We start from the raw sequence: 22,346 nt of genomic DNA on the forward strand, positions 1-22,346 counted from the left end.
TGATAAAGGATGATTATATTGAGATATAGATGAAACACTTGAATTTTTATACTGTGTGAAATCACTGCTCAGAGTGTGTATAATTATGCATGGCCATGGTAATGTATCTTTCACATGCACTCCACCACACATGTTAGACGTGTAACTGCCAGTTATACCTTCCTGGAGAAAGCTTAGAGGGCTCATGACAGGTTGATTTTCAAGGAAGGCTGAGACCTTTAATGCACCACAAGCACTCTCCTCATGCTTCTCTCACTCATTAGTGGAAAATCTTTAGTGTTCTGAGTGCAGCATGAACTTCAGCTTCTCAGGTGACAAGCAGGGTATGAGTGTGTATGAAATAAGTTGAGTGTCACCAAACAAACTTAATGCATGTACCACACAAGAGGCTCTGTTTTTTTTTGTTTAAAAGTAGATTATTATTATTATAAAGTAATGATCCAACTCCTCCTGCAAGCACACACTATATATCAGCAATCTTCACTCAGAGAAATTAACAATTTTTTTTAAGGGAAAAAATATACTTATAAAAACAGAATGCTTTGAGGACCTCAGTCAGAAACATAATAATCAGAGGTTTATACTTGGCATCAGGTTTTACTTATAATGACACATAACAGTTTTTACAGAAACCTCATGATCAGTTATTAAGTATATCTATGTTTAACATGTATGTTTTCTCCTTAGGACATTTAGGCTTAATTTGAACCTGAGGAATTATCAGTTATTCAGTACATAAATAATTTATACTCTAATCATAATTTGCATCATAGCATTACATTAATTCATAGTAATTTTCTCTATAACACTATAGTACTATGAAGCAGCAGCAGCCACTGCATGTTTGTCCAGCACAGTACAGCACAGCATTACCTGATCTGACGATCATTCTGGACTTTGAACTAACGTTCAGTTGCTATGGTACAAGTATATCATATGCTATGTCACTGGGACAGTGAAACGTGAGTTTCACTCAGTTTATTTAGTTTAATAATATCACAGCTGATTCTGCAGAGTACAAAAGCTTGTTAGTTAAATAAGATACATGCACCACTGTCATGCAAGCATGAGTTCATTCTAACAGGAAAATAGGCTTTATAACTATTACTGTTCTTCCTTGTGAAATATTTTGTGTTCCATGGACCCCAGCACCTCTGGTGACCATCACAATTCCCAGGTACTACAGCTAATTAAGTACACCAGCAGATAAAAGAAAGGAACTTTAATGTCTCAGCAGGAGAGGCAGTGACCAGGTGGTTGGCATATGAGCACAAGAACCAGAAAGATCCACATTCAAGTTCTGCCAGGGGCTTACTTTGATTTCATGTTGCCTGATGATTTCAAATCCACCCTCTTGTCATCTTAATTGCAACTCAAAGTAGGTCAAGTGGAACAATTAGAACAGGGAAGGACACAGGCATGCCACTCCCCTAAATGAAGAAAAAAAAAAAAAAAAAAAAAAAAAAAAAAAATATATATATATATATATATATATATATATATATATATATATATATATATATATATATATATATATATATATATATATATATATATATATATATATATATATATATATATATATATATATATATATATATATATATATATATTGCCACACTATCAAACATCAACCCTTCATTGTGCCTTAATGCCAATTAATAGGAAAATATAAGTACAAATAAGGCAAAAATTAAATCTACATTACCATTACCTTTCCAAATAAGTGCTATAGTAGGCTACACACCAAACCTGGCTACTTATTGTATTTAAAACTATAATAATGTTGAACAGAGAAATTAAGAGTAAATATTGTCAAAACACACTCAATCAATGGCTCTGTGAGATTAAATATGTAAATTTACATGCCATCCAAGGAAAGCCTTTCTGTCAATGATACTATGTTAGTGTTACTCTACACATGTTAGAATGCAATGCTGAAATGTTAAAACTTTCAGGAGCAAGCAGTACAATATGTCCATGTTCCTTTGCCAACAGCATTAATAAACATCTGATTTGCAAAACAAGTTACATTCTAGAATATAAATCACCCAGACTGAACATGAATCACTCAGACTGTTGTAAGAAACATGACATATTTAGGCAAACTTTGATCTAGATGGCTGCTTTAAATAGCTCCTTAGTGTTTACTGAAATCCTTGCTGTAATGAAATTAGACTTATGGCAACAATTACACACTGATTACAACAAGGGCATCTGAGGATTCTTTTGGTCACTCTGGGGAAGGACAAAGGACATGTTTATTAACTTTGTCTGTGAGAGAAGATATTGCTGCCATTACTTCATCAAGGCGATTTTCAAGGCCAGATAGACGGTGGGTGTCAACAGCATGTTCCTTCTCAAGCACAACATCTTTTGCTGCTTCAATCTGAGCCTCCTTTAAATGGAAGCTGTGACAGTCACAGACGTGCCAGCGGTCCCTTCCTCGATTCGGGTACACAGATATCCATGGATTACGAAGGCACGTCTGGAACATGAGGGTGCGTCGACCCAACCAGTTGAGAAGTCTGATGGCTGGGTTGTGGGACTCAATACATGCTCTCAAATAACAGTCATCCTTCTCATCACCTCCCTCACAGCATCTGAGGGATCCTGGGAAGATCTGATGCAAGGGACTGGCCAGAAACACAGACTCAATGTATGAGACTAACTCCACCCTACTGCTGTAACTGACAATCTCAGCTTCCTGCTGGATCTGCTGAATGTCACTAACAGCAAGACCATTGAGAAGATTCATTAGGACAAGAACAATGAGGAACACAAACACAACAAACAGTAAATGTGATGAAACTGGAAAAGCAGCAAGAGGCAAATCTGTGTACTCTATTTCACCTGTGAACATGGCAATTGTCTTCAGGAGAGATTGATAGTATGTTGTGAAGCTATCATGTACCTGGAAAACTAGAAAGAAACTGATACTGAAGGCAACAATCATGAAGGAAAACATAATGATGAATTTAAGAAAATTGAAAGTGACAGTGGTGAACATGGTTATGTAAATGGACAAATAAGGGTGACGTCCTAATAGTAGCACGAATTCTGTCCAAGAGAACAGTACCAGCCAGGCACAAAGACTCTGCTGATGTACAGCATTCACTGGTATAAAGAGTACAATACATGTGAGAACAACTATTGAAATTTCTAGCCAGTTTTCCAGTCTTTTGACATACAGCTTCCAAGAGACATAGAATTGAACGCCTTCCCTCACTGCGATGTACAAAGCAAAGATGAATATAAGTGCTTTAAAAACATATTTTAGGGCAAGGTCATACATTTCCATATCTGGTGCATCACTGCTATTCTCTGATGATACATTTTGTTTTTGTGTGTCATTGTTCATTACATTTTCTGTTTCTGGCACAAAAGTTCCATGGTAAAAGAGAATGTAAGCAGTGAGGAGTATTAGGAAAATTGTATATGCAATAATGTTGAAGTAGTAGTACTTCTGAATCCTTTGCCACTTAAGGAAGAGGAAAGTGTCAATGATAGGGTGCAGCAAGAGGTGTCGGTGCTTACGAGAACCACTCAGGAACCTCAGACATTCTGTTTCTGGTTGCTGAGATGTCTGAGCCGGAGCCAACATGCTGTAGTAAAGAATAATTTCAAACTCACGGTCTGCCACATTGTGTTTGTACTTGATGCAGTCATTAAGTACCTCTTCAAGTACAGATGCCTGAATACGGGTAATGGCTAAGGTGCCAAACTGATTCCTGATTCCTAGATGAGCACCATTGAGCAGTAGAATGCGAACAAAGCTCTGATCGTCACAAAGCACTGCATAATGTAAAGCAGTGTTGCCAAATTCATCCTGTGCGTCAAGGTCTAAGTACCGTTTTTCTCAAGAAGGAGTTCAAGGCACATGTAGTAGTTGACACCTTCTTGCTTGGCTGCATATTCCCTCTTGATCACTTTATGAAGAACAGTTTCCTTTCTTAGGTCTTTATGTCTCAAGACTCCTTTGTCAAGTTCCTTCTGTTCTTTTAAGGTTCTCAGAAGCATTTCCAAGATTTTGTGGTAACCATTCCTTGCAGCATACAATACAGGGCTCATGAGGCTGGTTTCATCCTTCCTGGCTGCATTGGCTCCATTTTTTAGTAACTCTTCAACAAAATCTGCCAGACCATTGTCACAAGCATATTGCAAAAGTGTATATTCCCCATGGTCTTCTTCCAGTGCTGATACCTTTGATTTTTCCTCTGAGTTGTCAATTTCATTCAAAATTTCCTGAAACAGCTGTAAGTCTGTGTTGATCAGTGCATCATAGAGTTCATCACTGAAATATCTTTTTGGTTTTTGAATTACTGAAAAGTCAATTGTGTCTAGCAAGTCATTGAACTTCTTTTTAATCACATCAGAAGCAGTTTTGTTCCCCACAGCTGCATTTATATTGGCTCCCATATTGATGAGTTTCCTCACCATGTACTCCCAACCTTTGGTGGCAGCCATGAAGAGGGGTGTGGCCTTGCTGCTATCAAGGGCATCCACTTTGATTCTCTTACAGGACAAAAGAGCATCCAGACAAGCCTTGTAAGAATCTTCATTGTTCTTCCAGCGATTGGCCAGAATATGAAGGGATGTACGGCCAAACTCACCTTCCTTTGCATTGGGGTCGGCACCAGCCTTCAGCAGTGCCTCCAGTACCTCCACATTGCCATTGTGGGCAGCATAGTGCAGTGGGCAGTACTTCTTGCCTCTCCAGTCCTGCCAAAATTAAGTTTATAAGAATATAAAATTAAAAGAGAAAAGAGGTACATATTGTACATACAATAACTGTCATCCTGAATGTGAAACCAAAATATATGCATTAATTATGAACTGATAGTGCAATCAGCATGTGAATAGTGCTATATACTTAATGGAACTAGGTAATGTACATGATTACTTGATTATAAATTGATTTTAGTTACAGGATTACAGTATGGAATACAATACTATGTAAAGCAATTTCTCTCTCTCTCTCTCTCTCTCTCTCTCTCTCTCTCTCTCTCTCTCTCTCTCTCTCTCTCTCTCTCTCTCTCTCTCTCTCTCTCTCTCTCTCTGTATGTGTGTGTGTGTGTGTGTGTGTGTATGTGTGTGTGTGTGTTGAAAGTTTTGCATGATGTGTCACCATCTGTCAGACCACGTAAACTGTGAGAAGCACATACCCGGGCACCAGTGTCAGCGGGCACCTCCAGCAGCGCCTTGACCAGTTCAAATGAGTTGTTCTGGGTGGCCACATGCAGGGCTGTGGCGGACACTGGGTGAGGGAACACGTGGTTGACAGCCTTCGGTGGTAGATGCTTAAGGGCGTGGCGCAACTTTTCCTCATCACCTGATAGATAAATCAAAGCTGTAAGTGCACAAGGCAGAAAGTGGCTAGGAGTCTAGGCATCATCAGTGCAGCACACTATCCGAATAATGCACTGCACCTGGGAGCAGCAAGACTCATGTTGATTCAGAAATTGGTTACCATTCTCTTTCATCACTGATCTTTGGATAGGAAGAATATTGATGCTGCAGTGTTATTTGCATAAAGTGTATGCACTTTTTTACTTCTTTAGTCTGAAAATATAACTATCTACCGACAGTCTACTGATATACGTAGAGAGAGAGAGAGAGAGAGAGAGAGAGAGAGATAGTTAAATTAAACATGGATATAACACGTTAATCATCAATAGCATTGATTGTATCTCACAACATGTGACTATATTGAATTTAGGAGTTAAGAGAGATCAAGAAACATTACTTTTTTTTTCTTAAGTACGAATATCAAAAGCACACATACTTACATATTCGATAGAAGAAGGTAAATAACATTTCAGATGATTACAGCATACAGGACCCGCAGAGTCACGACAGGAGAGACTTACTAACCTGTTTGCACCGCGACGAGCAACTCCTGTTTAAAATGATCCTCCTCCTCTCCCGCTGCGCCGCCTCCCCCTGCGTGGTCTTCCCTGAAAGAAAGCGTGAAGTACAATAGGGGTAACTACTACATTTGTCTACAGTGGTTAAGTTATCTATTTTTGTCTTTTTTAAGCGTGTGTGTGTGTGTGTGTGTGTGTGTGTGTGTGTGTGTGTGTGTGTGTGTGTGTGTATGTGTGTGTGTGTGTGTCCCGGCTGTAAAAAAAATAAGCACTTGTAGGTAATGAGAGAGAGAGAGAGAGAGAGAGAGAGAGAGAGAGAGAGAGAGAGAGAGAGAGATGAAAGACGAAAGAAATAACGAAATGGGAGAAAAAAATGAGAATAGCTAATAGATAATGTAAAGAATAAGAAAACTGAAGGGAAGGAGGAGAGATCACCGGCAGACTGCAGTGATCAGGAAAATAAAGAAAGTAATTAGCGAACGTATCAACTGAAGCGATGTGACGGGCGGGCGGCGACAAAGGAGGAGGAAGAAGAGGAAGGGGAAGTAGGAAAGAGGCAATGGAGGATATGCAAATGTAGAAATCTTTTTAGATCCTTGCTGATTTGCATGTCTTTAGAGGCTGTAACAGTAATTCTGTTTCCGGTGACTGATAGAGGACAGGGAGAGGCAGACCGCAATCTCAGACACACTGCTTTCCCCTCTCCTATCCCTGCGTCAGTAACCTCTCCTAAACTGACTACTATAAATAGGAAAATAATGTGTATATATATGATACCAAAAGAAAATATCGTGTAATTATATTGTGTACTGTAAGCGATCTGTACAATGTTGAGTTATGAGTGAGTATTCTTAGGCTTCCTGCAGACACATGTTCTCTCCCTCTCTGAACCTTCGTCTCCTTACTTGGAGGTGATGATACTGGTACTTGATACGCTCTCTCTCTCTCTCTCTCTCTCTCTCTCTCTCTCTCTCTCTCTCTCTCTCTCTCTCTCTCTCTCTTCACTATTTTCATATCCGTCTTCACTACACTTGCATCATCCCTCTCAATGCATTACTGCCTTTCTCTCGCATTTTTTTTTTTTTCTCAGTCTCTCTTTCTTCCAGCCTCCTGTCAAATTTTCATCTCTTAGTTTCATTAACATAATAGGCCATTTGTATAACCAGATAACCATGACTTGCTAATATAGATCCAGAACGTGGTACGAGTATACAGTAACAGGTAGTTTCATGCTGCTCGACATAAGAATTAGTGTTTCCTGAAGGCCACGGAGATATATTGAGGTGCGGGGCGATCTCAGACCCAGGGGAACCGGACTCTCAAACATTTCAATGCCTTATCTCTACAACTTTTAGGGGGCTCCAGCGCAAATTAATTCCAGGGGTGCCTTCATAATTCTAATGGTAATCCAACGAGAAAATTCCATTATTGATGAGAATATTTTCCCCGAGAATCATCTACACGGCATTTGAAAATAGTTCTTATGAGACCATAACGCATTTAAAAGGCCCGTATTCAGAAACACTGCCCTCTCAGTAAGACTGTTTTCCAAGGCCACAGAGATGATACGCTGGGTTCTGAAGAATGTTTTTTTCCTGTTAATAATATAGAAATCTCGATAATCTGTCACTAAAACTATAAAAACACCCTTAAAACCCGTGTCACTTCTGCTAGCGTCTGTTGAATGTAGTGGAGGTGCGACGCAGAAGTGTTTCCGAATATGGTTCTATAAAATGCGAGGCCGGTCAGATAGGTGTTTCCATCGGCTTAGCGGGTGGCGGGAGGGAGGCAGGCAGCGCGGCGGGCAGTCGATACGTGCTCCCTCAACACCTGTTACTTTCCCACGTAGAATGTCAGCCGCTGCATAAACCATGGTGACTTGGATCTGCTTACTCACCCTAAGAAGGAGTCGGGTCGGTCTGCCCCAACAAATGGCAGCGGTGTCACACACACATTGCTTATTCACCACCCCAAGCGGAAAGTAGGCTCATGAATTTTACATCAGTTGCCAAGTTTGTGGGGGTAGAAGCTCACAAGGCTCTGGAGTTTGCTCACAATGACAACAATAACAAATACTACTACTACTACTACTACTACTACTACTACTACTACCTCACGTTTTTCCCCTTCGCTCGTTGCCCGACTGGAAAGTCAAAGTAACGTATGCTCTTTTGTGGATTAAATTTCGTTCGTGCTTCGCAAAAGTTTTTATCCCCTCGAATGAAATCACGTGAAAACAAAGTTGTCCCCTCTTAACACACACACACACACACATACAGCACGGAAACTTAATCACTGCCGAGGGAAAACATGCACGCGACAGAGAAAAAGAGAGAGAAGGAGAGAGAGAAAGAAAAAAAAATGTATATATAACACGAAATTGACTTATTTAATAGACTTGAGCAATGAAATACTGACGTCCTGCACGATATGAGGGGAACCACGGCATAAACTATTCATTCCCAGTCTGTCCAGCGCTAGGCAGACCGTGAAGTGGAAAGCAAGAGGGGAAGGAGAGAATATTTAATGTGTGTCCATCCAACCCTTACCCAGCGGCCTCATTACATGCTAAACTATGTTAAGCTTACCTTCGGGATGAACAGCAGAGAGATGTTACGGAGAGGAGGAGGAGGAGGAGGAGGAGGAGGAGGAGGAAGGTCAGTAAGAGAAAGAGGATGGAGAGAAAAAGGAATAGAAAGATGCGGATGAGGAAAAGGAGGAGGAGGAGGAGGAGGAGGAGAGAAGGAAGAGGAAGAGAAGTACTCGTACCAGCAAGTAATCAAGGTAATGGTAGCGTGAGGGGATACTCTCTCTCTCTCTCTCTCTCTCTCTCTCTCTCTCTCTCTCTCTCTCTCTCTCTCTCTCTCTCTCTCTCTCTCTCTCTCTCTCTCTCAGGAAGAAAATACTCGTTTACATATTTACATATTTAATTTCGACTGGGACCAATGAACTGTGAAAGAGAGAGAGAGAGAGAGAGAGAGAGAGAGAGAGAGAGAGAGAGAGAGAGAGAGAGAGAGAGAGAGAGAGAGAGAGAGAGAGAGAGAGAGAGAGAGAGAGATGAGGTTAAGGAAAGAGGAAGGTAGGACGGAAGGAAAGAAGGGAGGGAGGGAGAGAGGGAGGGAGGAGGGAGAAGGGAGAAGAGGAAAGTAGACAGGAATCAGAAGCAGAAGTAGCGATGAAGCAGTGGAGGGAAGAGAGAGAGAAGTAGGCAGGGAGGAAGGAAGGAAGGAAGGGAGGAAGGGAGGAAGGGAGGGAGAGAAGGAGGGAGGGAAGGAGAGAATCGTGTTTCAGTGTCAGTGTCGAGATTACGGAGAGCGTGGGGCTTCTGTACACAGATTGAGAAAGAGAGAGAGAGAGAGAGAGAGAGAGAGAGAGAGAGAGAGAGAGAGAGAGAGAGAGAGAGAGAGAGAGAGAGAGAGAGAGAGAGAGAGAGAGAGAGCTGGGATCTTCATTAACCCCTTAAACCTAATTAATTATCTCACTGACACCTGGCCGCTCACAAAGGGGAAATCCTACACACACACACACACACACACACACACACACACACACACACACACACACACACACACACACACACACACACACACACACACCACTACTGGAAATGGCTAACGCTGTGCAAACGTCGGCAGAACTTTACTGTTTTACGAGGAAGCGGTGGAGGGGAGGCAGAGAGAGCGGAAGAAGGTGAAGGGAAGGAAATAACCATATGTGGACTTCGCAAGATAAGGGAGACGGTTGAGTGTGAAGCGACTCTGTAAAACTCGGTGCTGAGGGGCGGGGAAGCGACACACACAAGAGGCGGAAGCTTGAGGTGCTACAGACGCTCCCTTGAATACTGAGAAGGTGTTAGCTTGTATGACACGGGTGAGGGATTCTCTAGGGAGGGTTTGAGAGGTGAAAGATGCGTTGATAAATGAATAGCGGCCACGCACCACCGCAGACTGTAGTGGCAGCATAGTAGTAGTAGTAGTAGTAGTAGTAGTAGTAGTAGTAGTAGTAGTAGTAGGAGCGATAGAAGCATATAATCAGTGAATCACAATTACTGCCTCATTTATTCACGTAAGCAAGTAAGTTGTCGACTAATAGACGGGCAAAGGGCACGTTTAGCGCGAGTAACCTAAATTGCTCTTTGCCTCGACATTCAACTCCTTCCCCTTTCTCATACATTAGTTAACAGCAACGAAATCAAGCAACCTGACACGTAACAGAGACTTTACTAATGTTTCCAAGCCTATACCATCTTCTCTAACTCTATATCTATCGATCAAGGAAGGATAAACAAGAGATGCGGGAAGGAAACAATAAATCCCTCCCATTACGTAGGTTAGATAGCGTGCACCAGGTTCCCGCAGCCACGCCCCTCCGCTGCCGTCCCTGCCACCTCACCCCCACTGACACGAAACACTCCCCCTGAAAGTGCACGGGTGGCTCACTCATGAAAGCACCTCAACGTCGCCGGTGAAAAGACAAGTCACGTTAATATCCAGAGTATATTTATCATCAGTATCATTTAGTTATTGTTTTTTTCCTGTGTGTTAATTTAGTTATTATAGAGAAAAGTGTTAGGATTAATATGTGCAGGAGCTTGATTTTTGTGAGTTTGTTCGATTAGAGAGAGAGAGAGAGAGAGAGAGAGAGAGAGAGAGAGAGAGAGAGAGAGAGAGAGAGAGAGAGAGAGAGAGATCAGCCGTAGCCTAATCGCTCTATAAATCAAGGGAAGATACGACCAACCAATTAACCTCGCCAGAAAAGATGATTCCGCCATTACTTCCCTTCATATATTTTCTTTTCCGTCCGTATAAAATGGACCCTCTGGTGGACTGACGGAGTGACGAGGGTCGAGTGCTGCAGGCTCTGCGTTCGGTTGTGTGTATGTGTGTGTGTGTGTGTGTGTGTGTGTGTGTGTGTGTGTGTGTGTGTGTAGGAAGTTGTATGATGGACGTTGTGTGTTGGGACACTTCTGGCCGTATCTCTATTACTTTCAAAAGCCACTACTAGTTGAAGTTGCACGAGCTTTTAAGGGTGTTTCTATGGTTCTAGTGACAAATTAACAACACTTCTACATTATGAACAAGAGAAACGCTCTTTAGAACCCGGCTAATCGTCTCTGTGGCCCTGGAAAATAGTCGTGGGGAGAGAACAAAGCATTTCGAAATACGGGCTTTGTTTTGTACGGAGTCATGTGTTGGAAGGGTCGTGTATGTGGAGTGGTGCGTTGGGGGTCGTGTGTAGTCGCGTTCAGGAAAGGAGATGGTCTTCTGCACCCTCTTCACGGCAGGAGTTAATGAGCAGCAGCAGCAGCAGTAGTAGTAGTAGTAGTAGTAGTAGCAGTTTCTTCATGCCCCATTAGCCGTGGCCGCTCGCTGTGAGGCTATGGAATGAGGACTGTAATGAGTGCACGGGGGTTCCCTGGGCACCGCGCCACGCCACGCCACTCCACGCCGAACTGTCTATATTTCTAAGCTCGCTGGGTCTGCCTGTCTGTCTGCCTCGGGCCTCTACACCAATCAGGTACAATTTAAAGCTAAAAGCAACATCACTCAACAAGGATACTGAGAAAATTTCAGTAATTCTCTCTTTGCCAAAAGTAAATCCGAAGAAATGATAAATAATTATGAAAATAAGGAATAGCGCACGTCTGGCGTGGTGATAATCTTCTCGTGCTGTGTCTGTGTCTCTTGGGTGTCGCACGCTTTGTTTGAGTAACGCATTCATTGTTATTTCGCCCATATTCAGAAAGGCTCTGCTCTCTCTCTCTCTCTCTCTCTCTCTCTCTCTCTCTCTCTCTCTCTCTCTCTCTCTCTCTCTCTCTCTCTCTCTCTCTCTCTCACCACGATTATTTTCCAAGATCACAGACCACAGATTAGCTGAGTTTTCAAAAGTGTTTCTCCTGTTAATAATATAGAAATTTTGCTAATCTGTCACTAGAACCATAAAAACACTCTTGAAAACAACCCGTGTTATTTCAACTACAGCCTTTTGAAAGCATAGTGGAGGTGCGGGGAGAAGCGTTTCAGAATAAGGTTCTTTGTTGCACCGTGCACCTCATGTAGCACTACTGGTTTCGGGTGCGTGGTACAGACAGCGAGCATTACAAGTACGTGCCGTCTTTGTACTCAGACCGTGACAATCTTTGCCGTGTTGACCGGTAATGCTTTTCACTATCAAGCAGACACAGGAAAACAGACAAGTCATATCAGCGCCCGTATCTGAATTCCTTATAGAGCTAATCAGTCAGGTTCTCAGGATAATTCCTTGTTTCTCCATTGATTATGCAGAATTCTTGCTAAACGATCACTAGAAACATGTGCGTTATCTAGAAACACTAGATAACACACTTGTGAACTCTGATAACATCCACTGGAGCCAGCTACATTATAACATGTCGAGATAAGACTGAAACGTTTGAGAATAAAGATCAAAAGTACGATAATTATCCTCTTTTTCCTTATCAGCCAACTGTTAAGTACGATACAGAGCAACACTGACATCAACCCCAACTCTTAGCAAGGCTGTCATGAATAACCCTTCAGTGTTACGTACACGTATTTCCCATAATCCCCTATAACTTTTTAAACTAAGTCTTACTCTAGTCTTTTCAATGATTCCGTTGCTTAGAAAAGACAAAACAAACTCCAATTGCCTCCACTTTCCATTTATCCACGCGAACCATTTCTATAACAGTACTGTTAATACAAACAAAAGGGGAAGCAAAGAAGCAAAGGGGGTAAAACTCTGACAGCAATTTGGCCACGGTAGCTGAGGGAGGGAGGGAGAGGGGAGGGAAAGGATGGGAAGAGGAATAGAAGGGGAAGGGAGACACTGGGAGGGAGGGAGGGAGGGAGGGAGGGAAGTTACAAGGGTGCGAATCAAGAGGCGAAAAATAAAGTTTACTCTTGCATATAACGTAGATCTTCATTTCCTCTCTCTCTCTCTCTCTCTCTCTCTCTCTCTCTCTCTCTCTCTCTCTCTCTCTCTCTCTCTCTCTCTCTCTCTCTCTCTCTCTCTCTCTCTCTCTCTCTCTCAAATGAGCAAAGGGAGGGAAGAGGCTTTGTCAGCACTAATATCTCTCCGCCTCTTCCTCTCTCCTCCCCTCCCTCTTATCTCTCTCTCTCTCTCTCTCTCTCTCTCTCTCTCTCTCTCTCTCTCTCTCTCTCTCTCTCTCTCTCTCTCTCTCTCTCTCTCTCTGTGTGTGTGTGTGTGTGTGTGTGTGTGTGTGTGTGTGTGTGTGTGTGTGTGTGAGTGTGTTTCTCCTTCATTACTTCTCTGTAACTTCCATTTCTTTCTAAATATCTTCCTTCCTTCTCTCTCTCTCTCTCTCTCTCTCTCTCTCTCTCTCTCTCTCTCTCTCTCTCTCTCTCTCTCTCTCTCTCTCTCTCTCTCTCTCTCTCTCTCCACAAGTATCTATTATCTTTGCCTAAGTACCTGTCTGTATGTATGCCTGTCGCTATCTTGTCTTCCTGCGTGTGTCTGTCTGTCTGTCTGTCTGTCTGTCTTACTGTACTCTTGAATTGAAAATACCTACTTGAAATGTTTACCAATCCTTACAAAGCTCTCTCTCTCTCTCTCTCTCTCTCTCTCTCTCTCTCTCTCTCTCTCTCTCTCTCTCTCTCTCTCTCTCTCTCTCTCTCTCTCCAAATAATACATTTGAGATAGTTTCCTCCCTTTTTCTCCCGTGTCTCTACCAGTTATTGATATGTCAGTGGGAGGGAGGGAGGAAAGGAGGGAAGGAGGAAGGAAGGGGGAAGGAAAGAGGGAGGAAGAAAGGAGGAAGGGAAGGGAGCAGGAAGGGAATAAGGGAAGAAAGGAAAGGGAGAGAAGTTCATTTCTCTCTCTCTCTCTCTCTCTCTCTCTCTCTCTCTCTCTCTCTCTCTCTCTCTCTCTCTCTCTCTCTCTCTCTCTCTCTCTCTCTCTCTCTCTCTCTCTCTCTCTCTCTCATACAGTGCAAGATTGAAAACTTCCTGGTAGTGTTTGGTGCTCTCTCTCTCTCTCTCTCTCTCTCTCTCTCTCTCTCTCTCTCTCTCTCTCTCTCTCTCTCTCTCTCTCTCTCTCTCTCTCTCTCTCTCTCTCTCTGTGTGTGTGTGTGTGTGTGTGTGTGTGTGTGTGTGTGTATGTTTGCTTATGGTCACTTTCGAATCCACAGTAATAATGTCCATCACGGAGAGAGAGAGAGAGAGAGAGAGAGAGAGAGAGAGAGAGAGAGAGAGAGAGAGAGAGAGAGTATTAATACGAAAGCCGGAGTTTCTTCAGTCTTTTAACATTTACGGTTCTAGACACACTACAAGTTTATTTATTTTTATCACCTCATTATCTCCCCAAGGCCACTGAGAAAGAGAGAGAGAGAGAGAGAGAGAGAGAGAGAGAGAGAGAGAGAGAGAGAGAGAGAGAGAGAGAGAGAGAGAGAGAGAGAGTTCGTGTGTGTGTGTGTGTGTGTGTGTGTGTGTGTATGTGTTCTGGTTTTCCGTCGCGCCGAAGAAAGAGCGAGCCGAGAGAGAGAGAGAGAGAGAGAGAGAGAGAGAGAGAGAGAGAGAGAGAGAGAGAGAGAGAGAGAGAGAGAGAGAGGGGAAGTATGTTCACCACCATCACCACCACCATCACTTCATCATCACATATACAAATATAGAAGTCGACACACACACACACACACACACACACACAGACACACTTTTTCCTTCATTGCGTGTTGGATGACTGACAAAATTCTGCGCCATATCTAATGTACATTGAATACCTTTGGCCTCTTCTGGGTCCATCCTCGTCCTCTTCTTTTAATCCTCCTCCTCCTCCTCCTCCTCCTCCTCCTCCTCCTCCTCCTCCTCCTCCTCCTCCTCCTCCTTCTCCACCACCTCCTTCTTTTCCTCCTCCTCCTCTTTCCCTTCTCGTCTTTTTTTTCATTTTTCATTTTCTTTTTCTGTTTACTTGCTTGTATTTCTTGCTGTATTTTCTTGCTTGTATTTCTTTCTTTTTTTTTATTGTTATTTATCATATTTCTTGTCCTCCTCCTCCTCCACCTCTTCCTCCTCTTCCTCCTCTTCCTCCTCCTCCTCCTCCTCCTCCTCCTCCTCCTCCTCCTCCTCCTACTACTACTACTACTACTACTACTACTACTACTCTCCTTTTCTCCGATTTTTGTTATTATTTCCATACTTACTCTCTTCCTTTTCCCATTTTTCGCATTGTTTATCAGCTCTTACTGCTTCTCCTTCTCTTCCTTTTCCTCCTCCTATTATTTTCTATTCATCTTCTTACTCATTTATCTTCTTTCCTGTAATTACTTTCTTTTTCCTTGCTCCTTTTTTATCTACTAGTTTTTTATCTACTAGTTTCAGGTTATCATCTCTTCTCTTTCTCCTCCTCCTTCTCCTTCCTCTAACGAAAGAATCAAAAGGAACCCAACCCAAGAAACGCTCTCGTTTATCAAAACTTTTCTTCCTGACCTGTCGTTTTTTTCGTTATGACTCTGGATAAGTTAAAAGTTTCCGCCGAAGGGAAGGGATGAGGGAAGGAAAAAAAGTATGGGAGGGAGGAGAGGGAGGAGGAAGAATGATGGTAAAAGGAGCAGAGGAAGGAGGGCGAGGAAGAAGAAGAGGAGGAGGAGGGATTTAATGCAATGGGATAAAAGGCAGAGTTTGAAAGTACCAGGAACCGTAAATGTGGAACCGATAGTGTGGGAACCGATAGTGTGGGAACCGATAGTGTGATAGGTTCTAAGTATACATACATACATACATACATACATACATATATACATACATACATGCATACATACATTTATACAAATATACATCCATGAACAGAGTAATGAATTTTGAGTTGTGAAATCGTACAGAATATAAGAATTTGAGCAGAGAGAGAGAGAGAGAGAGAGAGAGAGAGAGAGAGAGAGAGAGAGAGAGAGAGAGAGAGAGAGGTTAACCACGGTGTAATATGAGATCCACATCATTCCACGAATACCACCAACACCCCTGACATCCGAGCAACGATGACACACACACACACACACACACACACACACACACACACACACACACACACACACACATACACATTAACCCCTTGAGTACTAAATGGTGACAGAATGACGATATAAAGACAAGCTAATGAGGAAGAAGGAGGAGAACAATAACATCACCACCACCACCACCACCTCTACCACCACCACCACTACCACGAACAATAACAACAACAAATGCCCCTAAGCTGTATGTTAAACTTACACCAAGCCATTTAATTAAACTCAAGAAGAAGGTCTGGTAGCGAAAGCGTTAAGGGAAGCAGGCATGAAGCGTGATATGAAAACCAACAAAAATACAGCTCTCCTAATAGTGCAATAGATATATGGAAGAGGTGCTTGTAAACAGTACATTCATATACTATAAATCTAAAGAAACATCTGTCTTGACTCAATCCTGTAAAAATGCAAATATATTAATAACGAATAAGGAAAATCAGGATTAGTTATCTTTCTATTCTCTCTCTCTCTCTCTCTCTCTCTCTCTCTCTCTCTCTCTCTCTCTGGGAAGAATGAAGAGTGAGTGTGTTGCTGTCATTAATATTGTCCTGTCTGCGTGTCCTGTTCAGCTTTCTGCTTCTTAGTATCAGATAGAAAGAAGTTATTGGCGGGCCGCGTGTCGCTTCCTCCTCCCCTCCTCCTCCTCCTCCTCCTCCTCCTCCTCCTCCTCCTACTACTACTACTACTACTACTACTACTACTACTACTACTACTGCTACTTTTCCTTTCTTCGTACAGACTGCCATGACAAACAGTCAGACAGACAGACTGGCAGGCGTGAAGGACAAGATGCAACATAAGGAAACGTATATAAAGAACAGACAGGCAACTCGGACAGTGACACAATAGAACGAGAGAGAGAGAGAGAGAGAGAGAGAGAGAGAGAGAGAGAATATAAAATGCCACCTCGATATATCTTGCCTCATTTGCTGATCGATATACTGTTCTTGTTTTTCCACACCTCCCACCCCTCCCATTTTCTTTGACAGTAGCAGTAGTGGGAAAACATTCGTCACCTCCCGCTGCTGTTCTTTTCCAGGCCGCGACCGCCCGTGCCTGCGTGACCCGCCGCCGTGGCCGCCAACCGAGCACGCGCCGGACACACGAAGAAGACTAACGATAATTGCCACTCGCGTCTTTGATAATGACAGCCCGAGGCTCTTCCTGTTGAAATGGAGTCAGGCGATCACGTGATGGAGTTGATTCATGACATGACGGTGAAACGTTTTCAGATGCCGTCTTCCCTTCACACTTTCAATATTTATTATTACTATTATTATTATTATTATTATTATTATTATTATTATTATTATTATTATTATTATTTTTATTATCATTACTGTAAGATAGGAAAGGTTCGAAAGCTTCACCTCTTTCATGGATTGCTTTTTTTTTTTTTTCGTACGAGGATATCAAATTATCGTACACTGTTAGTTTAACTCGTATCTAGGAGCAAGAGAGACAGACAGCGATGGAGGTAGGAGGAAGGGAGACAGGGGAAGTTCGTCTTCAGGTTGCAAGAAAAAAAAAGTGAAGTCATCGTTCATTGTATGTATCTCTATAATCTTTTTGTGAGCGTGTTTATTGGAGCTGTCTTACTGTGCTGCCTGGTTTCAGATATTATAGTTGCTGCTGTTTCTATTATTGTTGATGTTCTTCTAGTAATAATGGAAGGATAAGTAGGAGAAGAGCAAGAAGAAAAGAAGTAGTAGTAGTAGTAGTAGTAGTAGTAGTAGTAGAAGTAGTAACCGCACTCGTTATTGCTATTGTTATCATTACTGGTAGCGCTGAAGAAGGTATACAGCGTTGGTTGTATCAGTAAAGCTGTAACTGAAGTGAGGGATCGAGTAATTTTCAGAAACGGTTTGCTCTGTCACCACGATTGTTTTCAAAGGCCACAGAGACGATTAGCAGGGTTCTCAAGAGTGTTTCTCCACTCAGTAATGTAGAGATGTTCTCAATCTGTCACTGGATCAACAAAAAAAAAAAATTGAAAGCCCGTTTAACTTCAACTAAAGCCTTTTGAAAATAGTGTAGGCGGCGCAGAGATGTTTTATTGTACAAATTATCACAGAGAAGAACAAAAAGATAATAGTAAACCCCGTAGACTTTTCATCTCTCTCTCTCTCTCTCTCTCTCTCTCTCTCTCTCTCTCTCTCTCTCTCTCTCTCTCTCTCTCTCTCTCTCTCTCTCTCTCTCTCTCTCTCTCTCTCTCTCTCTCTCTCTCTCTCTCTCTCTCTCTCTCTCTCTCGTCGCCTCGCACCCCATCGCTCACCACCTCGGCAGCTCTCCATTTCGGCATCCCCTGCTAATGGAGCCTTTATTGGTGGAGATGGACGCGGGGCGAGGCGGGGCTAGGCTGCCTTAATGGAAGCTTACGAGAAGAAACTGGTCGAGGTGCACGTAGGTTTACATCAGGAGGGCGAGAGGCACGGCACAGCAAGGCAGGGAAAGGAGATATTCACTCAGCTTAATTGATGTACGGTTGACGGGCGGATAGAGTTACGGGAGCCTTGTTACTCGCTGCTCTTAGTTCTTGCTGTTTCTGTTCTTGTTGCTGTTGTCGTTGCGGAAGTAAACGCTCATGTTATCATCCCAGTGTTAACAAACCGCTTTTTCTCCCATCATGTCTGTTATACGAAATCAATGGTGTTCCTATCATCCCGTGTATTGTTGTTGTTGTTATTGCTGCTGCTGCTGTTGCTGTTGTGGAAGTAAACGCTCATTTTATCATCCCAGTGTAAACAAACCGCTTTTTTCCCCATCATTTTTGCTCTACTAAATCACTGCCGTTGCTGCCAGTGTGTTGTTATCACGTCACTACTCCATCACCACTACCACCATTCGTCAGTCAGGCAGTCGTGTGTGTGTGTGTGTGTGTGTGTGTGTGTGTGTGTGTGTGTGTGTGTGTGTGTGTGTGTGTGTGTGTGTGTGTGTGTGTGTGTGTGTGTGTGTCTGAGGGGCAGCAGTGTGGGCAAGGCCGTTTTTCATTTTCTAAACATGGTATATTTTCCTAGAACAGTATGATTAACAAAAGAAGCTCATTACACCATACTATTTCCTATGCGGCGAGCGTGGTGTAAAGTTGTATTCACACATACCCACACCACAGCCCGACTCTGAGGCCCGATTTCACCGTTTTTTGGTAATGTTCCGAACCAAAAAGCTTTACCAACTCGCATTATTCACTACTCAAGGTACAACCAATCTTATCTTGAAAATTACATCTAATTGAACTGAATAATTAGGTTTCTTTACTTTTTTCGTCCTTCTTTCTGTTTCACTAGTTGGCCAGATCATCATTCTCACTCTTAATAAGAACATAAGAACATAAGAAAATAAGGGAAGCTGCAAAAAGCCATCAGGGGTACACGTGGCAGTCCCTGTAATGGTACCTATAGAGGCTGGCCACCAAAATTGCTACTAGTTTTTCTCCATCTTTTGATCACTGTAAGAATACATGTTGTCGTTGTGATATGACAGGGAAATAAGCAAATACATTAATGATGATAGTATTTATAGTGACGATACCCGTACTAGTGCATAATTCATAATACCAAAAAGAAATAGCAGAAGTGATGGTGATGATGATGATGATGATGATGATGATGATGGTGTATTATTATCATTATTATTTTTATTAGCATCATCATCATTTAAAAACAAAGCAAAATCTCTCTCTCTCTCTCTCTCTCTCTCTCTCTCTCTCTCTCTCTCTCTCTCTCTCTCTCTCTCTCTCTCTCTCCATACATCGCATCCTGTCTCTCTCACACACACACACACACACACACACACACACACACACACACACACACACATCCTGCCATCCTTAGCCACACACACCCAGGATGACAACACTTCTGCCCACAAAATATTTCTTCCATCTCAAGACCAAAATACTTAATTGCGTCTATTTCTGAATCCTGTAGCACTTATTTCAATCCTGTGTGTGTGTGTGTGTGTGTGAGAGAGAGAGAGAGAGAGAGAGAGAGAGAGAGAGAGAGAGAGAGAGAGAGAGAGAGAGAGAGAGAGATAAAAGCTACACGAATAGACAACATCGACTGTCCGTTTAAGGTAGTGGTAGTGGTGATGGTGATGGTGGTGGTACTGAACTTCTATAGTGATGTGCAAAACCCGTAGACTATAGACTGACTTGGGGAAAAACTCGTACCAAGCAAATGGAGTGAGTGGAGGCAGACACTGGGCACGGCAGGCGGATCTGTAACGGGGGCTACTGGTCCTCACTGCACTAAGGGATAATTTTAGTAGTAGTAGTAATAGTAGCACTGCCCAAGCTCCAGCCACAGCCCAACGACTTCCGAGAATGATGGGAAGGAATGTGTGACTATAGGCGGTGCGGTCCTCGTCAAGCAGAATGTCATTGTTTGAAGACATACTTTCTCCTTATCACTGTTTCGTAAATATTCTGCATTTTCTAGTGAGCCGTGACACTTCTGATCGCTCCCACACAAATTAATAACTAGTACCAAGCGAAAAATCTGCTGCGTTCATCTTTAATGGAAGTCACATGCGTCGCTGGTCGATAATTTGTTTGTGTGTTTGATTTTTTCTTAGGAATGAGAGTCACTTCACTAATCCGACTCATACATGTACTGTGACACTCACCCAGGGGGTCAGAAAGAAATTTTTATGCGGAATAGAACTGCGGAATTCACTGACATACTGGCTAGAGTATCGTCTAGTGACGTGGCAGACGTCATTTTGCATTATCGCTCACTTCTGATTTACTTTTGGTCCAGACACTAACCTCACACAATTTAAGCGTTCCTGTTGGCGAGGCAGTGTTCCTGTGCCCAGCCTGCAGGGTAACAGAGCCTGGAAAGCAAAATATCGAGACTTACCGTTCTCTTCCATGGACCTGAGGGCGAGGTAGCCGGCCATGTTAGGTTTCACTGCCGAGCTGTCAGCGTCGCCTCTTGCTGGTGCTTGGTGCTGGTGGTGCTGCGTCGCTGGTCGTCACATGCAAGGCTCACTCACTGGTCATACAGAGAAGGACCAGAAATTAATTCATTGGTCACTTAAACTATGCGTTATGATAAGAAGCGAGAAGACGTCACATTTGTTGCAATGAATCGAAATGTTATAATCTGTTAAATTACACATAGTAAATAATACAGTTCCTTTATTTTTTCTCTAAAATGTGAATTTCAAGTTAAAGATTTATTGAAGGTAATAATGAAATATAATATTGTTTTGGCGCACAGCAACGGCGCAGGAATAACAAAAGAATGTCGCGGCCATTCCAACACCCTCCCCAGGTGGCCTCCGTACCTGGGACCGTCACTCCCCACTGGCCTTCACCTCACCAAGATATGATTTTTTTTTTTTTTCGAAAATACAGACGAAGGATTCTAATTAAGCACGATGGGTCATGGCCTTCACTGCAAAATATTATTCCCAACAGATGTTATGCACTGACACCTTCCAAAGCCACAGATGTTTTCACAAGCACAACCTCACATACAACTAAATCAGTGTTCCTCAAGCCGGTCACCCATCACACCCATCACTCCCCCCACCAATGCCCCGAGACCTGCGACCCACCGTTCCGAGACGCGGGCACGGCGCTCCTTCACCGTGTGGCGCCGCAGCCTGACTGATCCACCTCGCTCGTGCCTCATCTCCTCCCTGCCGCACACCTCGCCTCCTGCTCATCCGCAGAAGGCCGCGCCTCTGCCTCGTAGGGCTGGATGGTGTTTACTCCTCCTTTTGCACAAAATCAAAAAGCTTCCAATGATAAATCTCAGATAATCCCTTACCCAATACGAAGGAAAGAGTAAAATGAAATTAATAATCGTATCCCAGTAGTAGTGCAATGCATCAGTGCTCGTGAATATGTACTAATCATTTTGGAATATTGCCATCGTTCCGGTGCAATAACATAAAGCAGCACGCTAATCCAATTATCAGGAGCCAAACTAATTAAGGGATGAGGGCGTGGGTTCTGTCAACACACCTGATCCCCCTGTTGCCTCTCTGTCCCGTCCCCACCCAGGGTCGCGGTGGAGCTCGTTGCGTGGGGGAGGTGGAAAGAGAAAGGAAATGTTACTCATACTCAAACAAATATTTCTGATGAAGGGAAGAGATCCACGGTTATCATCCAATCTTATCGAAACGGTGAGAGCAGGAGGAGGGGAGAAAAAAAGGAGGAGGGAGGAGGAGGAGGAGAAGGGGGAGGAGGAGGAGGAAATTAGAGAGAGATGGGGAGAAAATCAGATAGGACAGAACCTTGTTAGCTTTCTATTACCACCACCATGAGAGAGAGAGAGAGAGAGAGAGAGAGAGAGAGAGAGAGAGAGAGAGAGAGAGAGAGAGAATGTTAACTAAAGAGGAGTGGATGAAGAAGAGAAGCCAGGCATAACGAGATCAAAACATGAAACCAACTAGGCGTATTATACGGAGGGAAAGGGAAGGCAGGGAGGGACAGCGAGGGACAGCGA

The 22,346-nt window shown here is 43.0% G+C and overlaps 1 protein-coding gene across 1 annotated transcript; it reads right to left on the minus strand.

Moving 5' to 3' along the window:
- Positions 1 to 1,591: 1,591 nt before the first annotated feature.
- Positions 1,592 to 21,527, minus strand: LOC135111297 (transient receptor potential channel pyrexia-like). The gene is given in 6 exon segments (XM_064024534.1): positions 1,592 to 3,855; positions 3,858 to 4,722; positions 5,166 to 5,332; positions 5,875 to 5,957; positions 20,654 to 20,855; positions 21,410 to 21,527. Coding segments are annotated over 6 exon segments (3,057 nt in total). The 3' UTR covers positions 1,592 to 2,233.
- Between the last annotated feature and the right edge of the window lie 819 nt (positions 21,528 to 22,346).

The sequence above is a fragment of the Scylla paramamosain genome, chromosome 21 (genome assembly GCF_035594125.1).
Source record: "Scylla paramamosain isolate STU-SP2022 chromosome 21, ASM3559412v1, whole genome shotgun sequence".
Taxonomy (NCBI): domain Eukaryota; kingdom Metazoa; phylum Arthropoda; class Malacostraca; order Decapoda; family Portunidae; genus Scylla; species Scylla paramamosain.